Genomic DNA, 20,856 nt, shown 5'->3' with positions numbered 1-20,856 from the left:
AGCTAGATATAACAAAACTAGATGCATTTATTGCTCTGCTATACGTCCGCGGTGCATATCAGGCAAAGAACTTAAATGTCTGATATTTGTGGAATAAAATTTGGGGACCTGCATTTTTTTCAAAAGCAATGAGCAGGGATAATTTTACTGAAATTATGAAGTTTATACGATTTGATAAGAAGAGCGATGGAAGCCAGCATTTACGAACCAATAAATTTGCAATGGTATCTACAGTGTGGGCCGATTTATAGAGAATTCACAAAATAGTTATAAACCTGGTGCATATATTATTGTTGATAAGCAGTTGTTTCCGTCGAAGACTAGGTGTAGATTTACCCAGTGTATGCCTAATAAACTAGACAAATTCGGTATAAAATTCTGGTTGGCATGTGATGTCAATAGCAAGTATACAATAAATGGATTTCCCTATTTGGGAAAGGATGAGAAAAGAGAGAAAATTCAATTTCATTTGGAGAATTCGTTGCTCTGAAGCTGATGGAACTATTCACAGGATGTGGAAGGAACCTAACAACAAATAATTTTTTTAGGAGTGCATCACTGGCCACAAAGCTACTCGCAAAAAAAAGCTACGATCGTTGGAGCAATCCGTGAAAATAAACGGGAATTGCCAAAGATTGTCAAAGATCGAAAGGACAAAATGACTCTGTTTGCAAGCAAATTTTATATTTCGAATTAAAATTTCTTTTACAGTGTATAAATGCAAACCAACAAAAAAAGTGTTTGTGCTAATTTCCATGCATAAAGCAATAGAAATTGAAAAAAGCAATAAACGTATACCGCAAACCATTAGATTTTATAATGATACAAAATTTGGAGTAGATATAGTGGATCAGATGTCAAGGAAATACAGCGTGAAGTCAAAATCTTGTAGGTGGGCCCTCCAGATATTTTTCCCCTAAAAATGTTATGAACTGGTGTCCTGCCAGGGTTGGAACTTGCATCTAGTTCTTTCCAAACTGTTCCATCGAGCCCAGTTTCGATACGTTGTCTCTTTACATCAGTCTTACGTTCTGCTGTCAATGATAATTTCTTTCTTTTTGCCCTGGACGTGAACGCTCATTGACAATATTCTCCTCTTCATTATCGCTGTTTAACTCTGATTCGGTTGTAAATAGCTTTTCATGTATTTCCATGCTGTTTTCAGTTGCTGAAGTTTCTTGTTCATCGCACACTGAACAGTCTCTTGTTATGTCCGTTATTTTTTTTAATAATTTTTTTTACTGTCTTGACATTTTTAGGGTAAATATTTATCACAGAATAACACTATGTACGGAATACAAAATTATTGTCAAATTTTATATGCTTTACTATTTCTTTTATAACCACTTTACACAAAACACTCTGAGATACTTTCTGCCTGAGTTATAGAGATGACAAGTTTAGATGTTGACTGATTCACTGACAAACTGACACGTATTCTGGTCGAAAGAAAGATACCAAGTAAAAATAGCCTCTGACGGCGATATTTATACGAAAATATTGATGGGTACTGGCCATTTTCCATCAATAGTTGTTCGAGGGTGGAATTGACATTGAACATGGGAAAACCTACTTTCTCCGTGTTTTACCGGAATGAGCAGTAACCCTAAAACACTTCTCGACTTTTAAAATGTTTGTAACAATTGACCATAAAAATTCTAAATTTTATGCCGGTTCCTTAGGGTTATTATATGGGACTGAGTGGCCATCTTGATTGAGGGATGAATTATGGTTTATGACAAGGTTACGTGTGTAACAGTTGTTATNTATTTGTTATTACTAATTTTGTTTGTCATCTGATCTTGATATAGCCTTTTCCTTGCACTGATTGTATTTATTTTAAGAATAAACAGAATATTCCATCGAGCGGTCAAATTGACCGCCCACGGTAGGCAAGGCAAAGTACAAATTTTTCTTGCAAAAGAAAAAAGCAAACTAGAAATAAATACCGAAAAATATATTGTATGCGTGTTTTAGGAAAAGTCACGAAATATGAAGCGATTTGATAATGTTTAAATATGGTTAAATTTGAGTAGAAGTTTTGGAAGCGGTCAAAATGACTGCCGTGGTAGGTTTAGTGTTAAATTTCACGGTATCTTCAAATGTATGTTCGAAATTTAAGTATAAATTCCACCTATTAACATATCCATGAGTCCTATTACCAAAAAATCGATATAGTGGCGAAAATATCTAGTAAAAACAATAGAATGTATTTACTCATTACTAAGGGTCCTTAGATCACATTGCTAGAATTTCACGTAAAATGTTTCGTTTTAAGTATTTAGAAATATACCTGATTATGGTGAGCAACGATGATATGATTGCCCGATGTAGTTCTATCAAGAATAACTTGCTCGTCACCGTTTGACCCTGGTCGTCGATATATTCGGTACATTTGGTAATGCTGGGCCATGCACAGAGGTTGCATAGTCTTTCCATCTTTCGACTTTACCTGTTCAATTTCCAAACCGGATCTGCGATAAGAAAATATTGCACTTGTATAATTTTAATAATTTCACTATCGTAGCTATTGATCTTCCTCTTGCAAGAATTTTTGTTCCTGTTCCGAACTTTATATTTCTTTATATTTTGTATTTTAATATTTATTCAATAATTCATTTAAAATAACTTTATTTAAAAATATTTTATAGTTTTGTATTTATATATTATAGTTTTATATTTCAGTAAAATATTTCAGAAAGAACAATCGAGTTATTTTTCGACGTACGTTTCATTTGTCTCTATATACTTTTGCCAGAGGATCGGTAATTTTTTCATTCCAGTTTCGTAGAAAGTGGAGGGCTGAGTCAGAAGCCAATTGCACGCGAATTACTCTATTTTCTCGTTGCTGTTGAAACGTCGTCCTCCTGATCCTCTTTAAGTAATCGTGATCTTGCGGAACCCTAGCTCCTTCTGAATGATGAAAATCACGTTTCCATGACTAATATTAACTTTCGAGCAGATTTCGTCGATTGTTATGCGTCGATCGTGCTCGATCAGTTCCCCAACAGCATCGATGTTTGCTGGCGTTACACTTATCTGGGGGCGTCACGGACGCGACGTGTTTTGAACGTATCGACGTCCACTGGAAAACGATTTACGTCACGCAAACAGTCGGGTTCTTGATAATGTTTCATCCCCAAACTGTAGTCGCGATTTATGCAAAATTTCAGTGAGTTTTGCGCCCTCAACGGCTAAAGCTTAATAATTATACTTTATGCGTCAAAAGACGGTACTACTGTTTCGCTCATTGTGTTATCGACCGAAGAAACGATAAACAGAGCGTCACGTGAAGTGGTGTCAACGTCTCTAAAACACGCCTGTTTGAACTTGCACGCAGTCCCGTACGGATAAGCGACATTGTGCAAGTGTACATTCTATAGATATTAGGTGTATAAATGTATAACTCTAATTTTTCAACGAACCCGAAGTTTACTTGAGAAAAGATACAGAATGTTATTCAGTCAAACTACTCGCCGCTGCTTTCTATAATTTTGAGCCATCTATCAGCGAAACGATGAATTATGTCAAATGTGCCTTTAGACGAGATCTAATCTTCAACGATTTATTCCATCTGGTGACTAGTTGAAAAAGTGGGCATCGAATAAAGCGTGTTGCAGTAATCGGAACTGGTAGTCATCCAAAGGAATAATGTCTAGCGAATAAACTAGCTGCAGCAGCACGTCCTAGACAAGACTCGTTGCCACGTCTTCTGTCGTACAAGCAGTGTGATCCAGTGTTGTCGTGCAGCAATTTCACAGGACGTTCTCCTTTGTTTTGAACGTTCCATTCTTCCATAATGAAATTAATCATTAAGGTCATAGAAAACAAAGACAAATACTTTGTTTGAATAATAATAATTTTTTAAATAAACTTCCAGCTCCATCGAAAAATTTGGATTATTCATTTGTATACATCTAATAATATATGATTAATACGTATACAAAATGAAATCTGACTCTTTATTGGTGCAATTTCTTCAATCGCCAAATCGAAGGAAAAGAACTGCAGTACTTTTTCTGTAATTTATTGACAGTATGTTTTCCATAACCGGCCGATCGTCATTCCCACTATTGAGCGAAGTTCCCCTTCACAACTATAAAAAAGTTAAAACTGAAATGTGTAATCCGAATTTAATTGTTCATGAAACAATGTTAATTATCCATGAGACAATGATGAAACTTTTCTATTTCTGATTGTTTAAAATCAATATTTTACTAACATATTTGTGAGAATTTTCTAATTAAAATGAGACCATATAGCTTAAATTACATTTACATGTACAGTAAACAGGCGATAATTGCAGAAAAATAACCTCTCGTTAATTGCATGGTCGGCGTCCCACCGCGGGGAGGAGGTTTCCCTTAACGCATCGAGAAGTTCGACAACCCGCGGTGGTCGAGTGGTGTAACGTGATCCAATGTCAGATATCGCTGAGACGATCTTTGTTTTTAAGGAGAGCTGCATAATTATTCCATACCTCTGTTATTACATGTCCCTCCTGTGACCGTGGCTACGTTCGGTGACTTATTATGTCACTTCGAGCCCAAGCCCATCGTCATAAATCTTGAGCACCCATAATCGGATTAGAACATTACAATTATTTCTTAGTTTATTACTTAAGTGTAGCTATAATAAAAGTCTGGCCTTTGGTGTTGGGGGTTTTTTCCAAATATTTCAAAAGAAAGGCCCCGATGTTCTTTCATCTCCGACATATACATTATACACTTATCGAAATGTATTTGATTGTCATGTATAAAGTAACCAAATATGCGTTAAATTTATCGTGTTTGGTATCGTTTTAATCAGAAAAAGGTAACAAAAATGTTGGTAAAAGTTTCATTGGTCACAAGTCAAAAATAAGAAAGTTTGATTTTTGAGTTAAAGTTTGTCGAGTTTTGAGTTCAGCTTGTCGAGGACTTTTAATGTTTGTCGAGCCCTTCGATTCTCAATCCCTGTTTCTCTTTCACTCGCGTTGTTTTTCTTTACGCTCGGAACGTCTAAGACCTCAGTTTTCAGAAGTAGAATTGTTTCTACCTTCAAATAATTGTAAAACCTGCGTCCCGACTTTTGTATAACAATCCAATGTTTATTGTATATATAACAGACAAAAGAAAATAAGTTAATGTCAGTCAGTAAACAAATATGCTCCAAATTATATCGTGTTGGGCCTTGTTTAATCAGAAAAATCTCGCAATTACATCGGTAATAGATTTATTCAGCAAAAATTGAAAATAAAAATGTTCCGTTGTTACATTAACATTGTCCAACCGATATGTTTCTTTTCATCAGTCGACTCTCGCACCACTTTCTCTTATTATTTTATTATACAGTCACCATTATTATATAATTATCACAATTATTATCGTTATATAATCGAGTTCTGTACACCGATAATTTATCGCCGAGAAAATTCGATTTTCGATCAATTATGGAGAAAATACTGTATCTTTTAAAGCAGCAATACGATTCACTGTCAGTCTTAGTACGTCTCGGCGAACTTGCGTTAGTTGCTGAAAAGAAAGAGGTATTCGCAGTCGGTGGTTCCTTCCCGTCCGGATACAGGATACCGAGGGCTTTGAGGCTTTCTATGCAGAAGTATCCTTTGCGTTTCGCTCGCGTCTCGACGAGTCTCTCTTTATGGCCGCGTTCTATGGATCCTACAAGCCGGATTTCCTCGCAGGCGTGCTGCTCCCTCGCTAAATTGATTTTGCTGCGGCTTCTTTTTGTCCTCCGCCCAAATCACCGTCTCAAATGACGAAGCTCTTCCTTCGAGTGCGAACCGAGTTTCTTCCACGTGCGTTCGCCTTCTTCTACCTCGGCTGTAAGCCTCGCGTCGGCGATTAGCTTATCGTTAGTCAGCTTCTTCTAAGATGGTTCGAACCGTATCAGGGACAAAGGTGTTTTTTTATAAGACTCCTAACTTTCGAATTTCCTCCCCCACTCGTTCCATTTCCATTTTTCTTTCTGTTTCCTTTCCTTTTTCCTCCACTCTAACTTTTATACTCAAGAAAACTGTGAGTCACAAGAAAAGGCGACCTTCTTCTTTGATTTATTCAAGCATTACGTTATTCATAACATTATTCATATTCATAACATTATGACGACTGATAATGCTACGCTACTTATTTACGAATCTTCTTACCCATTTGTTATTCTTACCTTTTTAATTTATTTTAATGTACACATTTAATATATCAAGTTTTGTACAAAACGTGTGTAGATTGCAATTACGATATGATAATTACGATATGTATATTTTTCAAGTGTGCGTACATACGGTACCGGACGAAAATAGTCATCTTTGAACATCGTTGAAAATAGAATAACTTTTTTCAAGCGTAATATTTTTCAAATTGCACGGGACGACTTGAGCTTTCGAGAGAAGTTAGAGCCATTAGTTTATTAGATGACGCGTAAAAAGAGCTTTTAGAAAATTGCAATTGGTCGAAATGGCGAAGAAAAAAGTAAAGAAAGGTTTTTATAACTTTCTTATCTGGGCATTTAATGAAAATTTAAACATCTGATTTTGAAGAGTTATGTCAGCTATATGCACGGTAAAAATTTCATCAAAATCGGTTGATGTAGAAACAATTGGCACTGAAAGATGGGCAAAAATGTAGATTTATTATTTTGATCTATATTTTTATCTTTATTAAATGTTATTTTTATCATCTTTAACTGTTTGTAGCCCATAGAAACTTTAAGCGATGCGCACGAAATTTTCAGTGCGTATACAGCTGACATAAGTCTTTAAAATATGTTATTTAAATTTTCATTGTTTTTTAATCACTTAAAAAGTTACAAATAGTATCCTTCGCTCTTTTCTTCGCGGTTCCAACCGATTGTAACTTTTTCAAAATTGTTTGCCCAATTTGAAAAAAGTTATTCCGTTTTCAAAAATGTAAGAATACTTTTGTCCGGCACTGTATACAAAATTTAATGTTATGAAATTTTAATGTTCTTGTATTGAAATTGTCTAAAACTTGTTTCCATAGGTACGTTCGATTCCTTTGAAGAGATCATTCTACCCGCAATACTTCCTTAATTAGGTTCATATTTATAATTTGTGAATTCCATCATTAAGTATTACGAAGAGGCTATTCTTACCTATCTAATACTTCTTGATAGTTTAGCAGCTCTGTTAGAAACCTGGCGAGGAACACTGCAGCTTCTTTCTGGTTGCTAAATGTTTTGGGCCTTGCCGCAAGGCCAGGGTTACTATTAATTGGTAAAGCCAGAGGCACAGACAGGTACATGTCATTTAACCACCAATCGGTTGCCTGTTAACAAATAAGAGAAGAATCTTTTTACTTTGATTTATTATCATTCACTTTTTTTCCTATATAGGTATTTATTATGCTTTACTTTGTCACTTTATTTACTTTATTTATTTCATTTACTTTTATTACTTTATTATACAAGATGTTGTTTCTCTTTTATAGTTTCCAAAAAACATACTGAGATTGGAACATATTATGTGTAATAATATATACAAAATATTATTTTACACAATATGCTAAAACGTATAAAAAATTTGACGTAAAATATTATTTCGACATCTAATCGAATATTTATTGAAATTTAGTAAACGAAACAAATATACGTATCTGTCGTTCTACGTTTTCACTTGTATTCATAAAAATGCAAATTTGCATAATAATTTGTAGTCTACTAATAGCATTAACTTTATCGATTAATAATTAATAATATGCGACTATACGTTTTAATGGAACAAATGCCTATTATTATTTAATTGTGTTTATTAACGTGAATGCATAACAAATTTGTCATTTTGCTATACAAAAGTAATTTCATGTTTCATGTTTTATTTACATATATTTTGTATAGAATGTGAACAACTTCTTTGTAAGTTTTTTTAATCACTTTTGTGATATAATGGCGCCGATAATTAATTACGTGCAAACGAGGTGAAAACGAAAGTGTCTCGCTCGAACGAGAATCCATTGTTTAATCCGGATTTAATGACGCGTCACCGAAATCCTCGTTGAACTTTTAAAAAAGCGTCACAGCTGACAAATTCTGCTAACAGCGATTATCTTTAAATTTCCTTCATTATTCCCGAGCGAATATTTGGCGTTAAAAACATATTTATTATTTATAAATATACATAATCCTAAAATTATTGTTCAGCAAAACCGCGAGACATAGTTATTAAAATTCTAATATTCTAAGTAAGTATAATGCATATAGTAAATTATAATTTAAAAATATCAAATAATTGACAACAATTTTCAAAATACACATATATAGCGCTGTGAATAATTTTAATCTCACATACATCTTCTGCATTGTTTCTTCAATATTTTCAAGAAACCACTGATCATGTCTGAATATGTTAAGTGAAATTGTTTTTGTAAAAGGTAAATTGAACGCTACAGGATATTAGGAGATGTTACATGGTGAATTATTACCTTACATAACTGAAATCGAAGACAAAAAAAACATTTTTTAACGAGACAGTGCTTCTATTTATACAGCCGCCACTAAAAAAAGAGGTGGTTTTATGATTTTAGCCAGCAATGGATTCTGATCTGAACCCGATCGAGAACCCGAGATCGTTTCATTTCGAAATGCGAGTACATTTTCGAATAGGATTCTGGGTTATGGCGATGAAGCTTGAAACCTATATGCAATGTTTATTGATTAATTTCAGAATTTATACGTTATATATAATAGACTGGGTTTTCTTTCGAAATGCCTATAGATAGTACGACTTCGAGCACGCTTACAGTTAACATTACAGTTGCGTTACGGTTACGTTACAGTGTCATTACGGGACCAAAAGCAATAAATTTGAAATAAGAGCGATGGAAAGCAAAGCTAAAAACATTCTGTCTGCCGAAGTTGATATAAATATACCTGCATTGTGCTACAGTAATTTTTGTTCATTTTTGTCAATGTTAGCTGCAGAGACCATAAGTGTTCTTCGACGACGAATACTGTAATTTTTATGACTTCTTGAAATTTTGTGTGAGGTGGAATAAAAAGATGACAATTTTACAGAAGGATAAATAGGAAAGGTATAACAAGAGTTTAGAGGATTGTAATATTCACCAAGAGTTCTAGTTTCCATTTTCATGTAGAAAATATTATGCAGCTAAGGTACGAATTGTATCACTTTCATTTCTCTATTTTCTCCAAATTGTAAAACTAAAATTGATCGGGGAACATAAATTATTAGGATATGTTCTGTAAAAAAAAAAAAAAAAACATCAGGTACAGACGATTGAACAATAAATTAAAGTTAGTAGCCGATGTAAAATGAATACTGTACGAAAAGATAAGTATGTATTTCCCTATTGGAAAACTCAATTGTTGGAACAATCATATCGCTCTATTAGTGCAGACAATGTGATAATATACGTATCATGCATGTATAATTTAATATGCATATTATGTTGCACGCGTATACATACGTGCATGAATTGGCGTTATGACAGAAGGAGTAAATTACTATTGTCCGGAGGAGTATGAAGGGTTAATTAACTTGGAGCTGAAATCCAATTAATTCCTTAGACGTTATAATTACATCCTATTTAACTGAATTATGAATTGCTTGATTAATACATTTATTAACAAACTTTGAATATTTGAAGAGTGCTTGTACAAAGCACTGTAAGTGCCAAGATTGACTCTCCATAGCAATGAAAATACCATAGTATGAAATTTAAATGCAATTTTCCTTTCTAAATAGTTATTAATAATATAACTACAGAGAAAAATATAAGCGTTAATAAACGTTAGTTGTTTTTTGACTTCTGTCTATACTATAAATATCTAAATGAATGGAACATTGTGTTTTCTTCACAACTTTTCTATATTTTTGTTCTTCATGAATTTGGACTACGTTAATGCATAAGTTTTCTTTTCCTCCTGAAAAACTTGTTTCTTGGCATTTGCAGTGCTTTATACAAACACTTCTCATTTATGTATTTATGGGAAATTTTCATATACTGATTGTATATAACATTTAGAAATATATACAGAACGTTTACAGTTACTTGTTACAAGTTATGATATGTAGAGGGTGAAATAAATGTCTACGTAAGTTCTACTTTTTCAGATGTGTTCGTAAAAATATTGCGAATTTCTATAAGTTACCGCAGCTTATTTATCAACTTAGAGACCGGATTTCTGTCGTAGAGAATAATTTTTTCCTCTTACCGAGAATAAGATGTGATAACTTTATGTGGTAGCTTTGTTCTTATAAAACTTCGGAAGTCAAAATAATGAAACCATATCGTATAGTTTGTGTTAATAATAAAATATTGGACACTGCTACAATTTTGTTGCATTGCTTTCGACTGAAAGAAATTCGTACGCGGTTTTATTTTCCTCTTCCGATATAATTTACTTCCGAATAAAACTCCGCTTTGCCGTATTCAGCTCCTTTAATTGCCTTTAATTGCAATAAATGCAAAATTAGAACCCAGAGCAATATTTTTACAAATACATTTCTATCACTGTGTCATGTACAAAGAAGTACAGATGTAATATTTCTTCATCTAAATTTTCTGTACCCTCCATCGTAGATTTTCATATAATGCACGACGAGCATTATGCGAGCGATAGAAATAGAGAAAAATGGTGAATGATGAGTTTAAATGATTCACGTTTGAAGACTTGTTGTAGACAACACTGTATGCGCCAAATATCATATTTTTTAGCAGAGAGAAAAAACTCTGGTTTAGAATTATTTTCGGAGTTTGATTATTATAATATTATTATAATAATTACATATATATTATAATAATGCAAATTCATCATGAAATTTTCTATTTTTTGCGCTAATATATTCATCAGAAAAAGAATTGTATTTATATTTAGAAAAGCCTGACCGTGCCATTTACTTAAATTCGCAAGTGCTGAATCCTTTTTGATTCCAAATAACTTGTATAAAGACAAAAGATATATCTTTTCAAGATGTTCTTTTTATCTTTATCACAAAAGTATATTTTATAACGTTTCGCGTTAGAATTGTTATAAAATTGAAGATATTTAGTGTCTATGTATGTTCGAATATGTCTATCGCTTAATTTACATTTCTTTTAGCAAAGGCGGTGTTGGATGTACCGTATCAGTTTTGGACATTATTATTAATTATTTATAGATGGAAATTGTTTTTAAATTCTCTACAACAGTATTCCCATTAACATGTAGGACATTATACGATAAGAAAATAATATCTTTTAATCTTTACACTTACAGAGCTCTCTACAAGAAATCTTCATTTCTGCATTACTATTTCTATCTTGTACGATAAGGAGAATTTTACGTATGGCGTGATAGTTATTTCTATAGAGCACAGAGAAGGTGCCTGTATAACGCGGAATTCGTATAACGGAACGTATCTCTCTCGTCATAGGGATCTTCGCTACTTGTGAATCACGATTAATTTGATTACGATGATTCCTAATCATGGTGATTCTTCGCTATGATTTGTGATTTTTCGTGGTCGACTCTGATTGGTGAAGATCTTGTTCTTCACGCGCATCAGATAACCTGAGTATTTTATATTAACGATATCGAACGAATGTTATGATTTTGGAATCGCAAGGAAGAATTAATGTTCTACTTTTTAAGATACTGAAGTAATATAGATAAAGAAGAGAATGTTGAATTACTTTTCATTTTTAATATTGAATGAAGTAAATTTACGTTAGACAAAGAAAACGTGACGTAATTTTAAATTAACGTTATATGTAAATTTCTTTATGCAGGGTATATTGATGTATTTTATAAGAAGAAATTCAACCAAGATCGAGAATTAACAATCATAGTGAGCAAATTCACTGAAGATAAAATAGTCACGATTTCAGTTGTGAATGAAATTAGATCATAATTCTACGATCAGCGTGATAAATCAAGGTTAGTGATTTTTCATGCCATTTCTAGACGTACAGATAGAGATCTCTAATAATTCCATATACAGGATGCCCCACGTAACTATCGTCACGATTTCTCAGGCTCTTCTGCTAATCTGACAAAAAAATGTTTCAAACAAAGGTTATTTAGTTTTAGGTCAGTAACGCATTGCAATGAAAAAGTTCTCAAAAAGTATTTTTTCGATGAAAAATCAAGGTCACTTTGATATTTTAAATGACGTTACGTATTTTTGACTTCTGAATGTTGTAGCTGATGACAAGAAAAATTTAACGATCTCGTATACCATGATCTTGAATTTAGAAATGTCAAGTCATTCAAATAAATTATATCTAATGGTGTAAATCACATTATCCCGAAATTACGCGTTCAAAATAGCTACCTTCAGCATAGGAAATTTTAATTATTCGCACATAATGAAATAAAGAAATAAATTATTTAGTGTCGCGGTAGCTCTTTGCGTTGAATTATAATAAACGTTCAAACTATTTTCCGTTTTCTTGTAAGCAAAGTTCCAATCGATAAAGTAGGCTGGTATTAGTTTATAGCGTTTCTGATGTTTCCCTTGATTTACTCGACATTTCTAAATTCAAAATTTCTCATTTCTCTGCATTCAACTTCAGTTAAGATCACAGTATAGGAGTTCTTTGAATTCATCTTGACATTAGCTACAGCGTTCTCCAATCAAAAATACACAGTATTATTTGAAAAAAGTCAAAGTGACTGAACTTCTTGTCAAAAAAGCATATTTTGCAAATTTTTTCATTACGATCTTTTACCGACATAAAACTGAATAACTTTCGTTCGGAACATTTTTCCGTCACATTATCAGAAGCGTCCGAAAAATCGTGGCCACAGTTACGTGGGACAGCCTGTATACGTATGATCGCTAAAGAGGTGCGCGATTCACTCGTGGCACACATGGATGTGCCGCTCAAACCGAACCCGTGAACAATCGCGTCGAGAAAGTACGGTCGAACCTTGCGAACGGTTGCGCCATGTGCATCTGCATCACTTCGCAATGGGGATGCGCCCGTAGCATCGCGACACACGTATACACGCGCAGATTGAGCAGATACCGGTGCGCAGTGATTCGGAGGGACGATTACGATCTTTCGCACGTTCCGGGTCGCTCCGCGTCTCTTACTCGACGTGGGCTCACGACTACGGCGCAGTTCTTTCTTCTGCTTCCCCTCAAAGGTCCTTTAACGACTACACACGGCACGTTAGTCCCAACAATTTTTACGCTGACGACCGTCTCGATGATCAGCGACGCCTTTTCGCAGGTCTTCTTTTCTTCTCAAGAAGATTTTAGGGGATGCGTTGAACGAAAGAGCTTTTCGCTTGCAACGAGGTTTTATCGAACAGGGAGGGGAAATAGTAAGCCAGATGACGAGCTGCTACGTGGATCATGGATTGGCAGACAAATGGTTTGGCGGTGTTTTTTTCGTTTTATCTTTGGAAGTCGAGCAATTTCGTGGAATTGAGGCTTAAGTTTTTGTACCTAGTAATCGAAAGTATCTTTAGGATCTTTTCATCCATTCATCTGATGCGTAGTATATACGTTTAGGTCGAGAAATATTGTAATATAATATTCTCTGTACTAGGTGCATAAAATATTTCTAAAACCCTGCGCCGGTTGGCGTTACAACAAAAAACCGCGTGCACTAAGCCATTTTACGTAAGAGTTCAAGCATACTTAAATGGAAGCAACTAGGAACAAAGACTTAAAAGGCAAACAGTTTATAAAAATAAAGACGAGAGAAGAATGGGAAACAACTGCTGGGAGAAGCACACATTTTTACGTAAATCCAGAAGAAACACACATGAAACGAGACCACTTATGATCTTCGCAATTCCTCACACATCCTCATCTTATTAAAAAACAGGACAAGCTAATCTGTGAATACTGCGGTATCAACAACAGCATCGAGCATCTAGAAGTTATAGAAACAAATTCGAAGACACACAAGATGCAACTTAATACAATATAGAATTGAATAATGCAATACAATAGGATATAATATACGTTCCAACTAATTAGAATTATTAACGATGTAAAAAATTTCTAAGCGTCCTAAAAAAAAAATAGATCTTTGCACTGTCTACAGATGTATGCAAACCATACCAATTTGCTACTAATTGCACTAACTCATAGTTAATTATTTACTAAGCAACCTAAGTAGGATAACTGTAACAAACTAAGCATACAAGTAACATTCATATAATGTTTATTTATACATCAGTTTGCTTAACATTTATATAATTTATAGAAAACATGTTACCAGGACATGTAACGATAAACAATATTTAAAAAGAAGATATTCTCCGAGTAGTTTATAATTTTTTAATTGAATTTAGATAAACGTTATTCGCACATTCAATCAATACATATTTATCCTATATTGTAACAGGTTTCTGACTTCTTAGTTATTCAATTAATTATTAGTAAATTACTTATTAATAATAATATACATATATTTAAGATATAAATATCGCGCAACTATATTTTTTATACACGTCGAATTTTCTATATTGTTACGAACACATAAAAAGGCAGCGATATTAATAGCGTTTCCTCTTAGTGGGAAGCGTTTGAAGTAGATTTACGAGTAATGCACGACGCTGTACGCGGCTTTTTTCACCGTCTCGTGTTTCTGCAAGATGCGTTAGGCACGTTGGCAGGAAAGCACGTGTTGAGGTTGAGACACATCTTTGGTAACGTGTTACGCCAGCAGAAGCACGTGCAATGCTCTAGCAAACGAGTAAGCAAAATGTAGGCATGTAATCAGAGCGTTCTCAAGAGGATGTAAGTATTATGTGTTGCAGATACGAGTAATAGATGTGGTGTACGCTCGATAATGCGCTTGATAGAGTACTATATGTACGTATTTTCTCATACAATTGTGTTCATTTGTGCTTCATACAATTTTTAACGATTCATAGAGCTTCGAAAATTTTCTTCTTAACTGTAGTTTATGTTATATTAACATTTAAAAAGCTTTTCAACAATATCATTGTAATTTATCTGGCACGAAGTTTCGGAGAAATTCTATTTCGCATACGATGTATTTTATCCTTTGAATGATCTTCCTCGCTGTTTTAATTAATTGGAGTTTCTGGACGTATCTTTTGTAGAACGTAATTATTTATCCACATAGCGAATTATTTTTAAGTACAAACGTACATAACGTATATTTCGTCTGCGAGAGGACATACAATTTTAATATTCTAATTAGACATTATCATTACGTTTACGTGTATAATACGTGTACATCACTTCGTTTGAATGTGTTAAGTATCTAAATATAAAGTACTTCGAGTCCTATAAATTATACAAGACTTTCATGTTCACCACTTTTTAAAGGAATACATAAGTTAAACAATCGCGTGCGAAGAGATCTGCGATAAATCTCCTGACACAAATTTGCATTTGCACTAAGTGTCACAAAGAATGGAATACATAGGTACCTAGAACGATAGCGAAATAATGCATGAGGCAATTAAAAATAGAAAAAGAGTAATATTTTTACTTTACTAATTACTTTTCGTTAAAAAATTAAGAAAATTATACGTTATGCCGTGACTAACGGCAATAGAATAACAATTAATGTTATACAATTAATGTTTCACAGTGACTATTTTCGAAATTACCGCAATAGTCAAAATTTCTAGGGTCTAATAGGTTTCATCTTACCAGTTACAAGCTAAAACTAAACACGATATCACGTAATTACGATACATAAATCGTACACATTATATATTGAAAGATTCGTAACACTAAGTTGAGACTCAGACGAATATTCCATCCTCTCTGATTTCAATGATATTCCAATATGTTGTAAAGCTCAATATTTTGAACAATCTTTTCCTGTACATATAACCGTCGGTCTCGCTTAGTTTGCGAGATATTCGCAAAAAACTGCAGGTACCGCTGAGGTGTATTTTTGTCTACAGTTGTGCGATCGTGGCAGCGTCTGCGTTAGTATTAGTTGTCTCGTATCTTTTTTTCATAAACGAGAGTCGGACGAGCTTACAGGGTCCATGCATAACGTGCACATACTAAGCTGCAAGAAACGTCTGTTACAATTTATGACTCAATAAAAAGTAAATATCATCAACTTATTGGGTCTATCTTTGAGTTAGAACTTCTGAAAATAATAAGGATTATTCTATTTCGTAAAATGATATCAATTATTCGTTAGCCTATTATTTTTATAATCAATTTTTTATTATTTCACGCTGCAAGAAACGTCTGTTACAATTTATGACTCAATAAAAAGTAAATATCATCAATTTATTGGGTTTATCTTTGAGTTAGAATTTCTGAAAATAATAAGGATTATTCTATTTCGTAAATGATATCAATTATTCGTTAGCCTATTATTCTTACAATTAATTTGTTATTATTTCACGCAAGCGTCGTTTGCGGTTTAAAAAACTAGGCCAAACCCAAACCTAACACATTGATGATGCACATTTTTAAGTGAATTATAATAGATATTTCTGCATTGGTACCGGCAGTCTTTTGCGAATATCTTGGAAACAAAGGTCAACCGTCGGTTATATGTATAGGAAAAAGTTGTTCAAATATTTTTGTATTCAAACGAATTCAAATATCAACGAAATTGGAGTGGTTCTATAAGTTTATCGAGATTGAAATATACTAAATCCTGCCTTATTCGAACTAATAAGTTAACAAAACTGCTCGGATATTGGAATTGTCCGATAATAGAACGGTTACTTTTCTGATATGATTTCATTTATTCAAATACAAATTCGGATTAGTTGAAAGCTTCTTTAAATATTTATGAAGAATAACCTTTTGTACTTCGAACCATCGAAACCATTTTTAAGAAGGCACCTCTTCATCATCACTTTCGTTTGCTGCTTTCCTTTTTAATTGCGTGTTCAAGGTCATGCGCAGCTTTCCCGGCTATTAATGACCACGTTAAGAATGATCAGTGGAACGAAAGGAATCTATAGCGAGTTGTATAATCCAATGTCTTTCAGAAAATCTGGTGCTCGTTTGCTGTTTCCGTTGCTGTAAAATCGTCATTATTATGGTTTTTATCGCGATGAAACCATTTCATTACCTCAATATATTTAAGGCTTTTCTACCATTGTCAGGAATCTAAGCGTTTCAGATGATTTTCTTAACGTTTTTAATATTGTGGTTTTTACAACATCATGTATTTTTGCTAATTCTGTCGCAACTACACCATTTTCGATTTTTTTTAATTATCTCGTATTCTGTTTCGATAGTTACGACGCTATCTTATACTAAAGTTACATACTAAATTCTTACAATCAGAATTCACACGATCGGTTAAAAGAACGAATATGAAGTAATATACAGCAATAAGTATAAATATAAGTACAATAAGTATAAAGTAAAAATCATAAATAAAAGAAATATAATATAAAAAATAATATCAATAACAATACAAAGGAACGTTCTATATGAACGTTTATAAAGTATGTATCACTTTATTAATTTCATGTTTCATATGTAAATATTTGAAACGGGTAAAGACATCCGTTACTTGAAAATAGCATGGTGGATATAACGTTCGAATATTAGGGTATTCGGATAATTGGTGTTCGGATAAGGGAGGCTCAATTGTGTAATTAATGCTACTATGCTCTACGTCAAATGATAGAGTACAAACGACTGAAAGTAGATGTTTGTCGAGTGTGACAACTTTTGGAAAGAATATATAATAATGAAGACAAATACACGATACTGATTGCTTCGACATTATGTGGAGATTAAGATTAAGTGAAGTTATAGAAAGATTCGTTATTTGCGTAGTGAGAGAAAATAAAATTCAAATATTTCGCTATTTGGTCAATGCGCGCTATATTTCGCTATATTTCATTTCATATCAAGCTATAAATTGTCAGAAATATGTGTACTTAAGAACGTTAAGGGGCTATAAACCTTAATAATATTTCAACGCGAAAAATATGATTAGTAACGATTTACTAGATACCTTTCATAGCATGATATCGGCCATAAAGCATTTCATACTCACTCGAGGAGATCCATAAAACAGCATTAAAGTCTCCACGTAGATATGGATTAATCGACATAATTTTATACGAATCGTTAATATCTGAACTCATAAATCAAATATACATATGTAACTCGCTGAGTCTCGTTACGTTTGCTACTTTATGACATTCGAACATTTAGAATTGACTAATTAACTGTGGTTCTTCAGAACGAGATAAGAACGAAAGGTTTACATAGAAGTTTCCTTTCTATTTACTATTTGTCAGTGTAATTAGCAATCAACAATAAGTCGTGAAAATATTCACACACTAGCTAATTTTGACTACTATGTCCCATATCTGACATAGATACACGATAGAACAATAAAAATGTTTGACAATATATCGAAGTATATGGATATCAGAAAGTTAAAAGCTTTTGACTTAAAACAAACCGTAGTCAAATAAAAGTCTCAGTGTTTTTCGCGTCTCAAAGTTTCATGTCTAAAAAATAATTGGAAATTTACAACTTGACGTTAAAGAAACTAAAATGACAATTGGTTATGAAAGTTTAATATTTTGTACGGTACCAATTTTGTTTAATGTCACGTATTAAACTGTTTAATATGGTAAAGATTATTTTTATTAGTAATGTAATTTATCATTTTTCTTTAGCTTTTATCGCTTTTTTTTACTAATTGTACGGTCCAGGTAAAAAATCTCATTAACTCAATTTGATAACTTAAATTTGTGGTTTATATTTTTGCAAATTAAGAATACATTTTTCCTCGTTTTATCTTACGCTGCTCAAGCAACGGTACCTAATTAATTAACAAATTTTCTATTTTTGATAAATTACAAATCAACAGATTTTTTATTTCTGATATCTACAGACCGTATCGTCATATTTCACGTCACACACTTTTACCATCGTATTTAATGTCGTATGTAAAATAGAAGAAAATGAATTAAAAATTTGCGAGAATATTTCAATACATTACAAATTTAAGTTATCAAAATAAAATAACGTAATTTTTTTACAAAAGTATTATTTTACAATTAAAAAATAACAATAAACGCTAAAGAAAAACGATAAAATCGTTTAATAGAGGAATAAAATACAGCATCGACAAAAATTAATCTTCAACATATAAAACACATCATCGAAAAAAAGGGTATTAAACTTTTATAAAACAATTGCCATTTTTAGCTTCTTAACGAATATTTTTGAGATTTGATTTATTTATAAATATATAAATTAATTATATTTTGTATACACAAGGAGATGTTGGATAAAATTGAATTTTGTCCAACAATTCCTTCAATATTTAAACAATTTATATACTTATTACAATACTTGAATATACTGTAAAACAGTTTTGCTGTTTTATATATATTTTTTCAGATATAGAACGTAGAAGTCATATCAGTGTGCGAATATTTTTTGAGAGTGACTGCAGATCTGTTCTCAGTTCGACCTATCGGTTCTATCTTCCGGCCTCGGAAGCCACGGTGCGTTACGAAACGGAACGTTTCGTGAGGATTTGTGAGCATCTTCTGTGACTTAATGAGACGTCGTTACGCCTGACTGATACCTTACAGCTCTCTCGCGTAATATGAATTACCCGGTCGACTACTTTGCGATACGAAACGTACGATCCTTTCGATGTTGCGTTGCTGGCTTTCATCATCGAGCTGTAGATAGTTGCCAAAGTTTGACGTGCAGTGACAGTTCAGACAATGGATAATGACGAGCATCTTTGGGAATATTACTTTCGTTTTCACTTAGTTTTCTTATTCCATTTATACAGTGTATCGTTTTATTCTCTTTTATCTTATACGCGTCGATGTATCGAGACAACAATCTTTTTTAAATTAAATTAAATATATTATAATATATATTATAAATAAAATAAATTAAATTAAAACTTGATTACTTAAAATTAAGGAATTTAAAAATCGATTATTACGAATAATAACAAAATTCGAGAAAATTCTAGTAAATTTTTTATTGTACAGAATGAAACGTGTGTGATTTTGTAAACGCTCCTGCGTGACCTAATTCACTGTAAAATAAATAAATGTAAAATTATTAATGTATAGAAGAATGAAACGAAAAGAATCAATATAATGTATTGGTTTCCTTTAAATTAAAACGATATATTTGTAACAATTTTGTGAAGCTCATAGACGAAAAAAAGCGATGTATATAGATAATAATTGTAAGTAAAGAAAACAGCACGAAAATTTATGTTACAGCCTAATACATATGTAACTAGTTTCTACAAGACTATCTGCCATTCTATTATTATTCTGTTTACTATTCTATTAATACTTCATTCTGTACATCGTGCAAAGTATTTTTAACCAACGTAAATATGACGCGGTCATTAATCTTGATTGATATTGCTTATTATTTTTTACTTCTTATGCGGATGTTTTTTTAAGTTTCGTAATCGCTTTTAAATGCGTATCCTTCGACAATCAGAAATCAGTTCTTATTGTTTGTAACACGTCTTTCTTCTTTTCAGATGTGACGTTTGGCATTGAAATGTCAAAGATACCACTACATTCGTTTATCATCGAATCAACTGAAAATGAAACGACATTGAAACGTCAAAGATAAATCTTACGATCATTTATCTTCGAGTTAAACAGGAAATGAGAGGCGGAGAAAATTGTTCGGTCGTCTTTTTTGTACAGTACGTTACTTTTCTACCTGTTAGCCAACTGTTCAACTAAAGATATGCAGAATGTCTCGCAGTTTTGGGGCAGATCGCCTAAAAGTACACGTATACATACATGTATATAGGTCCAAGAAAACAATGTTTTCTTCTTATATACACAGCTTTATTTCCGATGAAGTTGGTTTTCAATCATTTTTACGAGAGAAATACTAGATGCTCAAATGTCAAATTAACAGTTGACAATGAGTGAACAAATGAGTACTAA

General features: G+C 32.8%; 1 protein-coding gene across 1 annotated transcript in view; it reads right to left on the bottom strand.

Moving 5' to 3' along the window:
- LOC122571475 (vesicular acetylcholine transporter) overlaps window positions 1-20,856 on the bottom strand; it is a 202,259-nt gene that overhangs the window by 18,483 nt on the left and 162,920 nt on the right. The window contains exons 5-6 of the mRNA XM_043735258.1: window positions 7,111-7,283; window positions 2,294-2,474 (exon numbers count right to left, since the gene is read on the bottom strand). Coding sequence (XP_043591193.1) covers window positions 2,294-2,474; window positions 7,111-7,259 — 330 coding nt within the window. The 5' untranslated portion in view covers window positions 7,260-7,283. The remainder of the gene's footprint in view (window positions 1-2,293; window positions 2,475-7,110; window positions 7,284-20,856) is intronic.

The sequence above is a fragment of the Bombus pyrosoma genome, linkage group LG10, assembly GCF_014825855.1.
Source record: "Bombus pyrosoma isolate SC7728 linkage group LG10, ASM1482585v1, whole genome shotgun sequence".
NCBI lineage: Eukaryota > Metazoa > Arthropoda > Insecta > Hymenoptera > Apidae > Bombus > Bombus pyrosoma.
The sequence above is the reverse complement of the archived record's forward strand: the minus strand, read 5'-3'. Positions and strand labels throughout refer to the sequence as shown.